This window comes from Penicillium canariense (genome assembly GCF_028826845.1).
Source record: "Penicillium canariense strain IBT 26290 chromosome Unknown utg000007l_segment0_segment0, whole genome shotgun sequence".
In the NCBI taxonomy this organism is placed as follows: Eukaryota; Fungi; Ascomycota; class Eurotiomycetes; order Eurotiales; family Aspergillaceae; genus Penicillium; species Penicillium canariense.
This window is the reverse complement of record NW_026622734.1, coordinates 90,653-107,865: the sequence shown is the minus strand read 5'-3', so window position 1 is coordinate 107,865 and position 17,213 is coordinate 90,653. Positions and strand designations below refer to the sequence as shown.

Sequence of the window (17,213 nt, the reverse complement as noted above, 5' to 3'; positions counted from 1 at the left end):
CTGCTAGGGGCTCCCGGCAATCGTACCGCTCGAAGACCCTATCGAACAGGTAATATACGAGGTGCAGGATGTCTATCTCACATATACGAAGAGGGGGAGCAGTCATGATCACCGCGGTCCGACGCGTGGCTAGTGGAGTAGATCCCTTCGAGGAGAGATCTACTCCTAAAACATGATTATGGCCTTACAGAACCGCAAAGCCAATTAGCGGCAGTGGGTATACACGGTCGGTCCGGTGCTGGGACCTGTTCTAATGTTACTGTCGGACACGGTGCTCAAGGGTTTTGAGAAATGCTGAGTGCATACCATCGCAGTCCCTGCTGGTTCGACTACACCTGCTGGCAATCGGCGTTGAAACCTGGGCTTTTGTCGAATGGATTACCGTCTTTAGATGGATGATACCATATTGGGTCCACAAAAATCTGCAGATAAGAGAGTTTGGCCCTAAACGTGCATTGCGGGATCTTTGTGAGTGGTGGAGGTTCCCTACACTTGCATTCCCTTAGCACAGCCCTGAATCCACCTTGGACCAATGGGCTAACCCTGCGATTGGAATAACTAATGGCGAAATACTACCCCTGGCGTGTCGTATCATAGTAGGAGTCGCTTTTTAGGAGTTTTACAAATTTTCACCCGTGATCGACTTGGCATCTCCTTCGAATAGGCAACTCAGGAGCGTTCCTCCGTAGGGTCTCCATCACGAACACTAAGCCATGACCCACCATTCGGAGCAAACTGTCAAAGTATGTGGAGTGGTCACTTACCACTAAGAACGGGGTTATCCAGCAAGTGCCCACTTCTCTTAAAAACATGGTATGGTTTTATATGTAATTCTGATTTACACGTGAACTCAGGCTTTGTAATAGCCGAGTATCGGCTGTACAGACACGAGCCCAGGGGTTGCTTTCAGCTTTCTCCCCCCGATCTTTTCTGCCGAAAAGGATCATCAATATTTATCAATCTGATCATCGCAATCCTATTAGACATATTCCGTGCTAGCCTGTACAGGTAGTGCTACAAGTTCGACACAAACTAACAAAGTGCGGTTTTCTTTTCCCGTTTCAAATGAGCAAAAATGTGTTACTATGTCCACATAATGGTGGTAGCCCCAGTAAGGCAAGGGCTACCTTCACTTCTGCGGTAATCGAAGGACATATCTGGTCGATAGGCTGATCTATTTGTTCTTCCTGAGAACTTCCTAGTGCCGCAAATAGACCTCAAGCAGACCCATCAATCCTTCAGGGTAAAAGTTACGAATCTCATACCGCTCGTCCGCTTCCTTCAACAGTGCAGCAAATTCTGACTGAGTACGTAGCTTGCCGCCAAAGCCCACCAGCATTATAAGGTCTATTTGACGCAAGCCACGCTCGAAATCGCGCGTCAGTGTTCCCTGTGGAGGCAAGACAAGATCATTGATAAGTAGGGGTGTGGTAGGCTCCGAGCGCTCAAGCCCCGGCACTAACGAACGGAACATGGTGGCAACATCGCGATCACTCCAATTCAACGCACATGCACGTAAAATAAATGCCGCGGCATTCCCAACTGGCTGTGGGTCGAAAAAGCTGTGCTGCATGAAAGAGACCCGATCTCTGGTTTCATCAGTCAGAAGCGACTGCCCGGCCACATGCATGTCGACCGAGTCTTGAACAATAAATTTGAGGTCAGGGAAGCTCTATAACGAGTTGAGTTTAGTAAAGTTCAAGAGAAAGCGAGTCAATGATTTTTTTTTACCTGGGCTAGAGTGATTGAGACCTTGCCACTTCCACCGCCAACATCCACAACAGTGCCCTTGAGCTCATTCCACGGAAATGCTTCTTTGAGTGCATTGATGTTGAGATTCACTTTTGACGAGTCAGACAAACATGCCATAAGGAGATTAGGTAAACAAACATTTTGACCATCCAGCCATGGCTTTGGCAAAACGAATGGATCGTTGGGTATCTTTTTCATAGAATTGGAAGATGGGAATGCCATGCCGTGTGGTGAATGGGGTAAGAGCGCTGTCGTACTTGAGTGGCGATGCCTTCACGTTATCAGCAGTGGCCGAGGCAGCCTTGAGCATTTCGTCCAGGCTGTTACATAAATAAAAACATCAGTACGACCAAGACCACAATCATCTGAAAGTCTCCTAGTAAGTGATTCTGCATTTATATTGGCAAACATACGTGTAATGCAGTGTTGAACGGATTTCCTCATCCACGTGCAGGAGATAGGAACTCGAGTTGTGCGCAATATATCCTGGAGTTGGCTCTTGGAAGATGAATTCTGTCACTAAAAGACGGACAACACGGCGTGTCCGATCAAGATCAACACCGGCTTTTTCTGCCAAGGCCTCAATCGAGATTTGACCTGCTAGGGGAACGATCTCGAAGAAATTAAATTCTAAAGCCACTTGGATTGCCGCAAGCTCGTATCCCTGGCAGCAAAGCTCACGGAAGTGTCTCTTGGGACCTTCAGCAAGGTACTTCAGATCTTCAAGGGATCTTTTGAGCTTTCCGTATAGCACAACATATTCGACCGTCTCGGGGTGCCCAACAGAGTCGGTTGAAAGGGTGGGTTGGGAATATCCGTTGGCTTGCAGGTACTCTGTAATGTCTTTAGTCTTTTGAGTAATGTCCTCGGCGAGTGCAAGCAGATTATTTCTGTTGACAGTTTCAACAGGTGTGCCATTGGACTTGCGTGACATGGTTAGAGATTTGAGCCTTTTGGGTGTTGATGATATTTTGTTTCCTGAATAGAGGTGAAAGCAGCATCCAATCAACTCTATATAGATGTTTAGATACAATCACGACTTTATACCTGAAATTGATCAATTCGTAGTTCCGGATTATTCGTACAACAGAGCATGCCTGCCAGTTGGCAGCTCACGGAGTTTCCCGCCCCGTAAGCTGAGGACATCGGCTGAGGACATCGGCTGAGGCTCAGGTATGCGCCGATCTTTTACGGGCATAAAATGTGAAGGGGGGGCTCTTGTTCCGTATCTGTCTGGACCAATAAGAGTTAGTATGTAGGACTATCTGACTTTCTAACTGATCGGCAAGCCCATGCAGGATTATCATCCCGTAGGATCCTGGACGCACGCCCAACCTCGTGCAAGGCAGACACTTCATGTATCGGGCCTTATCGCATAAATCAACGTTACTAGTGGGCCCATCTAACATTTGACTCTATGTGATCATGCACTTTCTTTTCCTATTCGGGATTTCAGTTGACTGAACGGGAAAGTTCTCCCGTGCTTATTCCACGACCCCTACTCAGGGGCCGACAAATTTCGGCCGATATTATGCGGGTATGGGTAGTAATGTCAGATCTCCTCACACCTTGACGGCTCAATTTGTATACCTGCGTCTTACTTTCTGCTTGGGAAGTAACTCCCGGCCGATCCGGACGGCGGAAGATGTCGGCTGTCCCGATGCTCTTGGAGAATTGGAGTCGATATCGCCATCAGCAGAGTATCATCCGATAGCATTCTTTGTCTCTGTGTCATAAATCAGTCTTAATCAAGATGTGCCGATTGTCTCAGCAGTAGAAAGGTGACTGGCTCCTCAAATTATAGAGTACATGATTTCTTCAAGCTCTTGCTTCATAGATCAATGACACTCGCGAATGCTCCTTATCTACATCAGTCAAAGATATAAACATTTGAGCTAAGCTATACTCAAGCGCTACCGGATTACGCAAGGTTATTATATTATTATTGTTTTTCGAACTCTCAACAAGCAGTGATGTCTGGAAAGCGCGAACCAGAGCCGATCGCTATTGTGGGCATGGGTGGGTGATATCAATCTCTGGAAATACTTTGGATCAGCACTTACGTCTCTTTCAGGCTGCCGTTGGGCAGGAGGGGTCCGTGATACCTCCAGTCTCTGGGAATTTTTGATCAACAAGCGATCTGGATACCACGACTGGGCCGAGCCTCGCTTCTCAGCCAAGGGCTTCTATCACCCCAACCCAGAACGTCCAGGGACCACAGCCGCCAAGGGTGGGTATACTGTGACCGAGGATCCTCGTCTTTTTGATCCTTCATTTTTCGGAATCTCAGGCCTTGAAGCAGAGACCATAGATGCGTCACAACGCAAACTCCTAGAGGTTGTGTACGAGGCCTTTGAAAGTGCTGGGGACACTTGGGAGAGCATCAATGGGACACGCATGGGAGTATACGTTGCCGACATCTCATACGACAATTCCTATGCACAAACCCGGGACTGGGAATATGCGAGGCCACATGCCACCACTGGCGTCTGCCACAATATTCTGAGCAACCGCATCAATTATGTTTTCAATCTGCACGGCCCAAGGTGAGTGGCTCGTCCTTATATATACTCTACTCTCTCAACCAGAAGCTAAATCATCATATAATAGTGTCACTCTTGACAGTGCTTGTACCTCAGCCTTGTACGGCCTTCACATGGCAATGCAAGCTATTCGTGACGGAGATTGTGATTCCGCCATCGTGGCCACAGCCAATTGGATAATGGATCCAGCCATGCAGATAGCCATGGACAAGCTAGGAGCATTGTCAGGCACGTCCATGAGTCACGCATTTGATGCTTCTGCAGATGGCTATGCGCGGGGTGAAGGATTTGCCGCTATATACTTGAAGAAGCCCGAGAAAGCCATGAAGGATGGCTCTCCTATGCGCGCTCTCGTTCGTGGTAGCGCTATCGGTGCGAATGGCCGTTCAAGCGGCATCACCCATCCCAGTGGCTCCGCTCAGGAGGCAATCATTCGCAAGGCATACGAAAATACCGGTGGCCTGGACCCATCGCAAACGCCGTTCCTTGAGTGCCACGGAACTGGCACACGTGTCGGTGACCCCCTTGAAGTCGAAGCGGCCGGAAAGGTCTTTGGGCCTGGACGATCCGACGCGCCGGAGGACCGCCTACTCATCGGGTCCGTCAAGACGAACCTGGGTCACACTGAGGGAGCGGCAGCTCTTGCGGGAATCTTCAAGGCTGTACTCGCATTGGAGGCCGGTGTTATTCCGCCTAGCATTGGAGTCAAGACGCTGAACCCCAGAATCGACTTCGAGAAGGCCAAGGCTGAAGTAGTCACTGAGGTCATTCCATGGCCCGAAGGCAAGCTGCGACGAGCAAGTGTCACATCCGCAGGTTTCGGAGGTTCCATTGGACACTGTGTCCTGGATCACGTCAATATTTTATATCCGGATTATGTAAAGCCGGGAATCTTGGGCACCGCGACGCTCAGTGGCAGCTCGAGTAACCACTCTGTTGCGAATGGAAATGTTGCGACCCACACCAATGGCCATGCAAATGTTCATGCAAACGGTCACACAAATTGTCATGCAAATGGGAACAGCAACGGAATTTCGGCGACCAAGCACGTCGCGATTTCCCAACAACCCCATATAAAGGCAGCAGCCGATGCTGATACTCGCCAAATGGTGCTTTTACCATTCGCAGCACACAAGGATGCCTCTCTCAAGTTGAATATTGAGGCCCTGTTTAGTGTTATTGATCAGCACTCCTTGGCAGATGTCGCGTACACCCTAGGAGCCAGGCGATCGAAGCTTTCTCAACGAACCTTCCGTGTTGTGAATAAAGATGACGCTGCGCAGGGGCTTTTGAATGACATCCAAAAGACCTTCACAGCTGCACCCGAGACTCCAAGGCTGGGGTTCGTTTTCACGGGCCAAGGAGCGCAGTGGCCCGCCATGGGTGCTGAGCTGTTCGAATACAGAATATTCCGCACTTCCATTGAGTATTTGGACAACATTCTTTCAGCTGTGGCCGGAAGTCGATCTTGGACGATTGCAGAAGTATTGTCAGGAAAGTCTGAGCCTAGCCTTGTGCAAACACCCGAGGTCTCGCAGACGGTATGCACAGCAGTGCAGATTGGCTTGGTGAACCTGCTCGTTTCTTGGTCTGTCTATCCTTCTGGAGTGGTGGGTCATTCTTCCGGCGAGATGGCCGCTGCATATGCTGCTGGTCGTATCAGTGCCGCGGAGTCCATCACAGCTGCGTATTTCCGCGGTCAGGCTGTCTCTCTGAACAAACAGCGTGGTGCGATGCTGGCTGTCGGTATGAGCCTAGAGCAGGCAGCTGGGTATCTCGAGGGCATCGAGCAGAACGTTAAAGTTGCCGCCATCAACTCGTATGACAGTCTTACCCTGTCTGGTGAACAAGATGCCGTCGAGAGGCTCTCGGCAACACTCAATGAAGAAGGAGTGTTCAACAGACTGCTCAAGACCGGCGGTAATGCTTACCACTCGCATCATATGGTCGCACTCGGCCAAGAGTACGAGACTTTGCTCTCAGAGGGCCTGGACCGCCTCCAAAGCCTTGGACTTCTCGATGAGCAGGATCGATACCCATGCATCTCCTGGGCCTCATCAGTCACACCGCACAAGGACATCGATGCAGACAGCGTGCTGGCAGCTTACTGGAGATCCAATCTCGAGTCTCCCGTTCGCTTCGCGGATGCAGTTACGAACCTAGTTCAGGACGAAGGTTTAAATATTGGAGCTCTGGTAGAGATTGGACCGCATCCCGCCCTGAAAGGGCCCGTGAACCAAGTGCTGAAAAGTCTCGGAAAGACTATCCCATACACCGGGTCACTCACTCGAGGAGAGGACAGTCGACGATCGATCCTGCAACTCGCTGGATCGCTATTTGGGATGAATGCGCAGATCAGTTTGGCCGCAGTGAATGCGACAGACGGTACGAGTCACGGCAAACCGGTCCTCACACACGGTACTATGGCCGTCGACCTTCCACCATATCAGTATGGCTATGGGCCAGTAAGCTACTACGAGAGCCGCGCCAGTAAAGAGTTCCGCCTTCGCAGTGTTCAAAGGCACGACTTGGTAGGCTCCAAGGTGGCTGGGAATGCAAAGCTCCGGCCCCAATTCCGCAATGTTCTCAGGATGAAGGATCTGCCATGGCTCGGCGATCACCGTCTAATCCCAGACGTTGTCCTCCCAGCAGCTGGCTATATGTGCATGGCTATGGTTGCCGCCTCACAGCTCTACGAGGAACTCCCAAACGCACTGCCCATCGCTGGCTTTTCGCTCCGCAATGTGGACATCAAGACGGCACTCAAGATTCCCGAGGATCAACACGGAGTAGAGGTGATGCTGAGTTTGGAGTTGGCTAGTGGAAGCACCGTGCAGGCTCCATCGTGGACGAGCTTCTCCGTCAGCTCCGTCGTTCGCGACTCGGAGCAATGGACCGAGCACTGCACCGGTCAGGTCAAGCTAGATGTCTCTGATGTTGTCCAGGCCAGCAAACTGTGCCTAGGAACCGAGTCTCGAGCTGTGGATTCACGAGCGTGGTATAAGACTTTCGCCTCCATCGGACTCGGCTACGGGCCTGCTTTCCAAGCCCTCTCAGCAATTCGTGCAGTGCCCACCGATAACCTGGCGTCGGCCAATCTCAACCTCAAGACAACAGCCGGCATGGTCAGAGGAGGCGAATCCGTGTATCCGATCCACCCCGCGTCGTTGGATGCCATGATCCAGCTTGGCCTGCTCGCTTGCCACGGGGGGCAAATAGACCAGGCTACTACGGCATTTGTACCCATCCATTTGTCACAATTGTATCTACGCACCGGTAATGATCAAGGCTGGGGAACGGCCGTCGCTCATGGTGAGTTACGGGGCCTGCGATCTGCCTACCTCCAGCTCCAACTGCAGAGCCAAGCAGGCGACTTGCTCCTCGATATCAAGGACCTTCGCTGTATCAGCTTTATGCTAGATGACCGATCGCCTGCCCAGGGTCACAGCAAGGCGTACGCCAGTCCATTCATGCGCATGGTTTATAAACCTGACTTCCGTGCGTTCAGCAGCCGGCAGGCACGCGGCCTGTTTCCACCTCCAACCGAGAACGCCTCCTGGGTCCCGATTTTAGCTTCTCTTGAGAGTATTGCGGCGTTCATCGCAGTCGATGTATACGATACGTTGATCAGCGTGGTTAGCGCCGAAACAGATACATCCAGAACTTTGGGACATTACCTCGCATGGTTGAAAAGACTTGTTGATGAATCTGGATCACCCCGGATCCTTGAAGTCAAAGCGCTCACTCCAGCCCAGCGTTCTCAGGTACTTGGAGAGCTTTACGAAGAGACCAGTGATGTACTCGAGGCGAAGGCTCTTCGGCGTCTGCATGAAAGCATGTCCGATATTCTGCAGGGCAAGAAGACCGGCGAAGAGGTCTTAGCGCTGGATGGACTGTTGACCGATCTCCTCGAGGATAGCCTGTTTCTCACTGGTGCCTATCCCCAGATCACGAGGCTCGTTGACAGCATTGGGCACGCCGATCCTAATACCAAGATCCTAGAACTTGAGGGAGGACGGGGACGCGTGGCTGGCTTAGTGCTAGAGGCCCTTAGCAGCACAAACGGCATCAAATGTTACCAGGATTACACCGTGACGGACAAATCCGAGGCCGCACTCCAGAGGGCTCAAGGCCAACTTGCCAGCTACCAGGATGTTGACTTCTCCGTGTTGGACATCAGGAAGGACCCACTTGATCAGGGATTTGAGCCAGTCTACGACGTGGTTCTCGCCTCGCAGGTCATCCACACGGCTTCGTCGGTAATTCCTGCTCTCAAAAACGTCAGAAAACTACTGAAGCCCGGTGGCAAGCTCATCCTGGCTGAGGTCACAGGAAACAGCGCCTGGGTCGGGCTCATCGGCGGCGCCCAGGCCGGCTACTGGCACGGGGCAGGGGATGGGCGCCTTGATGGACCATTCCTAGATATCACCGGATGGGATAGATCCCTGAGGTCGGCTGGCTTTTCGGGAATAGACGTGTCTTTAGATGATTACCCATCTCCGACAACGCATTCGAATGTCTTGGTTTCGACTCGCATCATCCCAGACGCCTCTCCTTCGTCCGGGGAGGTCTGGCTGCTCCACGGAAAGAGAGCCCCGGATTTGCTGAAGCAGCTCGCAAGTGAGCTGGATAGTCGCAACTTAGTTACAAAGACCCTGCCGCTAGATAGTGTGCTGACCAACCTGCCTGCCGAAGCACGCGTGATTGCCTTTTTAGACGACGAGAACCTATTGTTGGATACCAGCGAGCTGACCCTGGATATCTTCAAGTATCTCGCGCATAACACGGCTAGTATGGTGTGGTTGACGTCGACTGGCATGGCTCAGGGCCACAACCCCGACGGAGCAGTGGTGGTAGGCCTCCTACGCACGATCTCAACGGAGGCACCGACAGGCCGCTTCTTCTCTGTCGACATCGATGCCGATCACTTCGATGTCGGAGAGTTGGACACGAACGAGCTGATTCGTGCTCTCGCGGACAAGGAGCAGGGACTTCAGCAGCCAAACTATGACCAAAGTGAAGACCGCGAGTTCGCCTGGCACAGTGGCTGTCTGTGGATGAGTCGGCTGGTCCCCGAAGCCGCGTTGCACGGATATGCAGAGCGCAGTCAGACACCAGCGACCCACGGCGCTCAGCTCTTGCCGCTTGACAGCCAGGGACCGGTGCGCGCCGCTTTCGAGACGCCGGGAATGCTCAGTTCGCTCTACTTCAAGCCTTACACCGAGCTGGCCCAACCTCTCCCGCGGAACTCGATTGAGGTCAAAGTAGCCGGCGTGGGACTCAATTGGAAGGATTTGGCACTCTCAACGGGCCGCTTCGACATGAACAACCTTTCCTCTGAATATTCCGGTGTCATCACGAGCGTCGGTGCGGATGCGGCCTCTCGCTTTGCCGTAGGCAATTTAGTATACGGTCTAGGCGAGGGCCACTTTGGTAACTATACACGCGTGCCTGGCGCCCTCGCGCAGAAGGCGCGCGATGGCGACGATCTGCTCGGCGTTGCTACGATGCCGGTGGTCTTCATGACGGCCATATACGCGTTTGAGCATCTGACGCGCCTGCGCCGGGGCCAGAAAGTCCTCATCCACTCTGCGTCCGGTGGTGTCGGTCTCGGTGCAATCCAATTGGCACAAGCCAAGGGTGCTGACGTTTATGCGATGGCCGGCACGCCAGAGAAAGTACGCTTCTTGGTTGAGGAGGTTGGCCTCCCATCGTCACACGTGTTAACGCGTGAGCCTGAGGAGTTGGCGCGAGCCACCGTTGCCACGGGCGGCTTTGATGTAGTTCTAAGTACGGCCCAGGGTAATGGGCTGTATGACTCAATCAACGCGCTCGCTCCCCTGGGCCATCTCATTGACCTCGGTCGGGTGGATGTCAATAGCGCCAGAGCAATTGGTCTGGAGCTGTTCCAGAAGAGTGCCAGCTTTTCGTCCTTCGATCTCGCTCGGCTGGTGCGTCGTGACCTGGGTCTTGGAGCTGAGCTCATGCAAGCCGTAGATGAGCACTATCGGGCTGGGCATATCCGTCCCATCCATCCCATGGCAGTCTCGGATATCTCCCAGCTCGATCAGACGCTGCTTGGTTTCTCCAAGGGAACCCATGTTGGTAAGCTGGTAGTGAGCTTCCAGGATCCTCACACGCTCGTCAGGATGGTACCAGCATCCCCGGCGGCCCGATTTGACCCCGAAGCTTGCTATGTTGTCACCGGCGGCCTGAGTGGTTTAGGGCGGTCAATTATTCAATGGATGGGCAGCCGCGGCGCTCAAGAGATCGTGGTATTGTCTCGCCGTGGTCCCCACGCCCCAGACGCGCAGACACTCGTCAATGCACTGGCTAAGCGTGGGGTGCGTGTCCACCCTGTCGCTTGTGATCTGAGCAGCTCGGAGCAGGTGGTGCGGGCCATCAAAGAAGCATCCTCCATTCTGCCGGTCAAGGGTATCGTCCATTGCGCGGTGTCATATCAGGACATTTCCTTCCATAAGATCTCCCTCGAGGGCTGGCGCGATGGTCTCGCCGCCAAAGTGCGCGGAACATGGAATCTGCACGAAGCCACGAAGGCCCTGCCGCTGGATTTCTTCGTCATGACCACGTCGATCCTCTCGGTCCTCAGCTTCGCCACTCAGGGTGCCTACACCGCCGCCAACAATTTCCAGGATCAGTTTGCGCGCTATCGCCGCCGCCAGGGCCTTCCCGCTACAGCCGCCCAGTTTGGATTGGTCAACGATGTCGGTCACCTCAGTACTGATCCCCTGACACTCGACTTGATGACTCGCAATAAGGTTCTTACCGTGTCCGAGAGATACTTCCTTCGCCTGCTGGAACCAGCGTTCCTCGGCGATGTTAGCTCGCAATTCACTAGCGCTGCAGTCGACCCATTGGCAGCCGCGACATATGTGACCTACATGGATCCGGCGCACATGGCCCAGAAGGAGCGAGAGAATACCGAAATTGGAATCCGCAGTGTCGCCCAGCCACGCTGGTACAATGACGCGCGTGTATCACACGTGATTCGTGGGTTCGACGACGCGATGCGCCATAATGGAGGAGATGAGAACTCAGGATCGGCCGGAGGCCTGGAAGGTGAACGCTCTACCACTGCACGAAACCGGCGCGAATTTGATGATGCGGTTGGAAAAACACGTACCGCATCTGACGGGAATGAAAAGCTTGAGCTGCGCGCCCTGGCGCTGCAGCTTACTACAAGTTTGATTGCCACCACAGTCGCGACAATGCTGCTGATGGATCTATCAGCTGTCAATACGGCTCGCGCTGTGTCTGACCATGGTGTGGACAGTCTCATTGCGGCGGAGCTGCGCAACTGGTTCCACTTGGCTCTTGGATCCAAGATAAGCATGGTAGATCTGCTGGACCCGCGCACCAGTATCAATGCCCTGGCGGCAAAGGTGGTTGATGCTGCTGTGGACTTTCAGGGATGAATGGATGACAAGGGATTATTGTTGGCATCAGATAAATGACATTGATAAAGTAGTAAAGCACTGCTGTCAGAGTGATATGATGTTAGAATTAGAATGAACAAACGGCGCTTTTGATTGAGACACTACCTGCCTAAATATTCCTAGGCTTAAGGCTGGTAGATCTTATTAGGCAAGTAGCAGGCGATCCCAATTTTTCAGCACTTGCCTTTTTCCGCGGCCATGTGATGAACAACTCGGAGAGACGCGACTTGGAATATGTAAGCATGGTACATTGCAGAGCCGGCGTGTTCTCGGAAGCCGTCACTCTTCACGTGAGGATACACATAACGTGATTAAGCACCAAATGTCCTGCAAATGTCATATCAAGGAAATTACGGTTTAGATTCCCTTGTGGCTAGTGGTAATCATCTCAAAGCAGATGTTCCTGGGAGAGCCAGTCGGGCAGACCGCCCCAGCCCAGTCACTGTCGACGCGCACGTGACAGATGCTTCCCCGACCCGTTCAACGCGTTCTTTCCACTCTACGAGCCATTCGATTATCGCATCTCAGCGCAGCTAGCTGTCTGTACTGTACAGGTCACGCCTATCATGGCTGATTCTTTCACCCTTCCCCTGCGCCCACTCCGGGAGCAGAACGACCGTCCAGACACCCTCCCTGTCGAGATCTCCCAGATCAACAAGCAGTGGGGTTCTTTTCGAGATGTGAATGAGGAGGTTCTTAGAGCCAAGATCGCCGAAGAAGAGAAGCGCAATGGTGCGCTGCAGCAGGAGGAGGACGAGGACAGCGGCGGACAGGAGACTGGAGACATTGATATGACCGAGCGCCGCGAGCAGCTGTTCAAGCGACGCAACGATATCACCCAGTTCGCAGTGTTGGTTATTTCGGCACCAGAGACGGACGACTGGGGGGAAATACAGCTAACGGAATTGAAACAGACAATCACATATGGAAACCATGTTCGCTCTTGATTTCATTTCGCTGTTGCTGTCGAAGCATGCACCGCGCCAGGCCGAAACCTCCATGTCTCCATTCCTCAAACAAGTTGCGCCCCTCGGCTCCCTCGACTCCGAACTTGTCAATCCTCCACCGAAGCCAGAATCAGCTATGAAGGACATTGCGACTGTCTCAAGAGGATGGAGGATTCAGAACTTCAATTCCGCCTCGAGTAAGCTATTGAGCGCCGCCACCAGACTCGAAGGTGAAATCAAATCGGAGACCCGATACTGGAATGAAGTGCTAGCTATCAAAGATAAAGGATGGAAAGTTTGCAGGCTTCCGCGGGAGAAACAAGCATTGGGTGTGCAGTATGGATTTATAGAAGGTGCGTTTATCTACAACCTGGCGCAGCCCACAAGGTATCCTCTAATCATATCACAACAGCTACACCTGTGTTTCGTGATCGCGGGCTGGCTTCACTTCGACGAGCTCATGATGGGAGTTTAATTCTGGACAAAGGACTGATACCGTCGGGAGCCCGACATGTTCGGGTCCGCGTACGACAAGGATCCCAAATCTTTGAGAGCTTCAAGCCACATAGAACTGGATCCAACGATGCAGAATCTATCGAGCATCGTATTCTCCAAGCGCGAGATTCCGTTTTCGAGGAAGAGCTCTTTCACGAATTGGTTCGAGAGGCCAGGGCTATGGCAAGTTTTGGCGTGACTACGCGACAAGACCTGATCCGAATTCCCGCCTTTGATGACGTGGAACTCTTGCTAGATATTGTGGAGGCCGATACGGATAGCATCCCTACTGAGCAGAACTCTGCGCATGATGACAGTCAACTGGCAGATGGACTGGCACATTCAATCCGTATTCTACTGGCATTTGCTCATCGACAAAATTTGCGCCGACGAACCCAAGTCCCACGTCCATTAACCACGAACAAACGCTTGACACCCGAGTATCATCTCCTTCGCCCCGCCCTGGCTTACCTGCAACATTTGTCGCATGTAAGGTGGCTAGAATCTTTTTTCCATGACATCTTCTCTGTCTTGCGATCTTCCGGCTTGGAAATGCCTGAGTGGACTTCGAACACATTCGCCAGCTGGAAGGTGGCACAAAATCCATCCTCCCTGGTTACACTCGAAGCGCTTGTCGAGAAGTTCCTCCGGCCGATCGAGTCTGTTTTCAACGGCAGTCTTCTCACATCTCCCGGCTCGTTCGCCGTCACGATTCGAACCAACTTGTCATCACCGCCCTTTGGCACCAACTACGATGTATCGTTGAAACTGTCAACGATTTCAGATCTCAAGTCCCCCGGCCGCCTTGGCTTGAAGGACGAGGTCGAAGCGGCCATCTCACACCTCTTGCTCCTTGATGTGGTCTCAAGCATTTCATCGAAGGAGCTACCAGCTGGCCAAAATGGCCCCGAAGAGGATATCTCAAAGAATCGAAGATGGAATCCAGTGTATCCCCACCTAGGCGAGTTACTGCTGCCCCATGTCAATCCCGAAAAACACAAGAAGATGAAGATCACTCTTTCTCGCCATGAACTATCCCTTACCACCTACATTGTACGCAGCATCGATGGGATTGGCCGGGGCACCCGGGAACAACGGTCACACAATGCGGAGGCGCATACCTGCAAATTCCCCAAGCCGCCCGTGGGCACCCCCGGTGCTCAAGAGCATTCTTCGATCATGGACTTTGTTGTTGCAGAGGCATCCGATGCCCATTCGTGACTTTAGCCGGACTGGCGACTGGTGTTCCATGGATTCAACTGCAATCATCCACCGTATCCATACATTTTATCCGCCGGCTTCAGCCGTTACCACCGTCAGGATCCACATTGCTAGGGCCCATGGTTTAGTGGTATAATGCTCCTTTCGCATGATCAAATGAAGACTAGGAGAGGTCCGGGGTTCGATTCCCCGTGAGTCCAGCATCTTTTTTTTTACTCTTGGTTTTCTTCTAGTCGATATTCCCGCCCGACAAGAGAATGGCGTCTCAGGTATGGCGGGGCCTGCAAAGATTTTCAAAATGCATTGGCAGGCGCTGGACAAGCTGATACCCTTATTATTTACGTCAACTCAAAGCTAAACAGCATAATAATCGAATCACCTGGGTAATCATATGATTTACTATGATTACCCATATCGATATCTAGGTAGTAAGTTGCTGTTCAACAGTATCTATTCTGTGCAAGCCGATCACCATCGGCGGTGTAGGGAGACGATAAACTTGTTATACCGCAGCAGAAATTATTCATAACTTTGAGCTTAGCGCTTTGACCGCTTCGAGGGGTGTAAGAATACTCTGTAATCTCTTTTCGCTCACTTCATAGGCACCAGGGAGCCAGTCGCGTACATTCTCCCCTAATATCATTAAAGCCAACGCCTCTCCGCTCATGAGACAATTAGCCATCCCATAGCCATTGAAAGCGGCAGCAATCCATTCTCCCTCACCACGTCGCCCAGTGAGAGCTAAGGGCAGTTGCCCAATCAGGGGCAACCCATCTGATGAGAAGCCCATGATTCCAGCCCAAGAACTAACCAGCCTCCAAGGTGGATTGTCCCTCTTTCCAAAAAACCGTGGGAGGACCGATTGGAGATGGCTGACCGAATGGTGGCTAACAAAACTGTCATCCGCTGATACAGCTTCGTCCATCCGTGCGTTTTCGCCTCCGAAGTAGAAATAGCCTGTCTTTGCGCTTTGGCCCAGGTAGTATAACCCATATCCATGACGCTCAGTGTCTGGGTCATAGATGGGCGGATAATGGAAACCCCATGACACGGATGTTCCCTGGTTAGGCACTGAAGTACCCGGGTCTTGAACTGTCATGGTTCCTTTGAATGGATGGATGCGACCCCGCAAGTTAGGGGAGGAGATGCCCGCTATATCCGTTGGTACAATGAATCACACTGCCTGCTCTCATTGGCCCACGAGGTGTGCGGACTGTATAAGGAAATATGGAGGTTATTGGTGTTGAAAAATTCTCATTGTGTTCGACAGAGTCGACGGGTGTGTTGGTCTCAATAGTGAGTCGGTCGGGGTATTTCTTCAATAAAGCATCAAAAACCTTTGTGACCAAGCGATATGGCCATACAGTACTAGCGGGAAGCAAGGCACCACCAGCAGAGTTATGGACTCCGTAGTCCTGCGGATATTAGTGACGGACTATTTCATGCAGAATAGTTCACAGCAATTGCTCACTCTGAGTAGAGTGTCCGCATCAAGGATCGTGTAAAAGCCTTTCATCGAAGGATGATCGGCTTCCAGCCGGGCAATACTCTCTTTAAAGTTATTAAATTTGCCCTCGGTCAAGAAGACACGCAATTTCTTCAAGCGCTGCATCTCACTCATCTCGACAGCATCGTATTCTTCTATCAGCTCTTGCATCTTTTGCAGGTTGCGAAGTGTAAATTTCACAATCTTGCCGGCCATTTGAGGGCCATGAATTTCCGCAAGATGCATATATTCCTCTCCTGCGTTGGCTGTCATTTGACCGCCATTGCGCCCTGTCGCCCCGGAGCAAATTGTACGAGCTTCCAAGACTGTGACTGTTGTGGCCGAATGATGCTCTAAAAGGGTCATAGCGACAGAAAGGCCAGTGATGCCGGAACCAATGACGGCGTAGTCTCTTTCACTTGGCAGATTCGCCGACTGTACGTTAGCGAGAGCATGTGGGATACGTTGCCAGTATGCTTCTGTTGGGTTTGGACGTGGGAGACCTGGATCAACCGTAACGAGTCTAGCTGTAATAAAATGTTAGCCACATTCTTTATGAAGAAGCCTTGTACTGAATAGGTGACCCTAATGCCATATCAAGCAAGTTGCTTTGGGGTCCGGGGTTTCGGGTCAAGATACCGAGCTCTTTGTCAGATGTCATTGTGGAGTTTCGCGTGCAAAATGAGAACACAGAAGCATAGCAGTCCAGCTCTGTAAGATTCAAGAATTCAGACAATGGAGAATCCAAAGCTAGTCTTGGGTTATAGAAGGATATCAACGTTTTGTGTCGTGCGGGGTCATCTTATCGATAGGTGACACGGGTAGAGTTGCCTGGTTGGGGGTTGACCAGTGGCCCTTGGCTAGTGTCAGAGTATCTCCGGCGGGGATTATTCAACCAGAGACTGTGGCAGCCTGACCTAGAACAAGCTAGAACAGAGTTGTGGCGTGTTTTCATATTTGGGGCCGTTGATCACTACGTCTCTCTCCTCCCCCATCCTCACAAAATTCTTGCATTCGGCCCATGCGACAGTTAGCGCCAATCCGACCGGGCGGCTCTCGGCGAAATTTACCGCAGACAATGATTAGCCCGGAAGTTATGGCATGAGATGACATCCTTTCTAGGGAACGACTAACCCCTTACAGAATAGATCACATGGCTGCAAGATATGCTCCGAACATAAAGGCCTTTTGAGGGGTTTCGGCTTCCAGAATCGTTCACCAAACATGTCATCATCTTCGCGTTCTTTCACTCAGTCTCCATGGAATCAAAAGCGTTTACGGTGTAGCAAGTTCCAATGTGTGCAAGAACGTG

The 17,213-nt window shown here is 52.0% G+C and overlaps 4 protein-coding genes across 4 annotated transcripts; 2 read left to right on the top strand and 2 right to left on the bottom strand.

The window, feature by feature from the left end:
* Nucleotides 1–1,198: 1,198 nt before the first annotated feature.
* On the bottom strand, nucleotides 1,199–2,686 carry N7482_009065 (S-adenosyl-L-methionine-dependent methyltransferase; the record flags this gene model as incomplete). Its single annotated transcript, XM_056691189.1, has 4 exons — nucleotides 1,199–1,672; nucleotides 1,732–1,841; nucleotides 1,891–2,072; nucleotides 2,166–2,686. 4 exons carry the CDS (start codon nucleotides 2,684–2,686, stop codon nucleotides 1,199–1,201), a joined length of 1,287 nt encoding a protein of 428 aa, XP_056538895.1.
* Nucleotides 2,687–3,725: 1,039 nt separating this feature from the next.
* N7482_009064 (type I polyketide synthase) lies at nucleotides 3,726–11,731 on the top strand (the record flags this gene model as incomplete). Its single annotated transcript, XM_056691188.1, has 3 exons — nucleotides 3,726–3,771; nucleotides 3,827–4,298; nucleotides 4,363–11,731. The coding sequence occupies 3 exons, from the start codon at nucleotides 3,726–3,728 to the stop codon at nucleotides 11,729–11,731; spliced, it is 7,887 nt and encodes a 2,628-aa protein (XP_056538894.1).
* A 587-nt stretch (nucleotides 11,732–12,318) lies between these two features.
* On the top strand, nucleotides 12,319–14,415 carry N7482_009063 (mediator of RNA polymerase II transcription subunit 17; the record flags this gene model as incomplete). The annotated part of the gene is made up of 3 exons (XM_056691187.1): nucleotides 12,319–12,602; nucleotides 12,667–13,052; nucleotides 13,112–14,415. 3 exons carry the CDS (start codon nucleotides 12,319–12,321, stop codon nucleotides 14,413–14,415), a joined length of 1,974 nt encoding a protein of 657 aa, XP_056538893.1.
* A 523-nt stretch (nucleotides 14,416–14,938) lies between these two features.
* On the bottom strand, nucleotides 14,939–16,562 carry N7482_009062 (NAD(P)/FAD-dependent oxidoreductase; the record flags this gene model as incomplete). The annotated part of the gene is made up of 4 exons (XM_056691186.1): nucleotides 14,939–15,567; nucleotides 15,617–15,830; nucleotides 15,887–16,428; nucleotides 16,541–16,562. The coding sequence occupies 4 exons, from the start codon at nucleotides 16,560–16,562 to the stop codon at nucleotides 14,939–14,941; spliced, it is 1,407 nt and encodes a 468-aa protein (XP_056538892.1).
* Nucleotides 16,563–17,213: the final 651 nt, after the last annotated feature.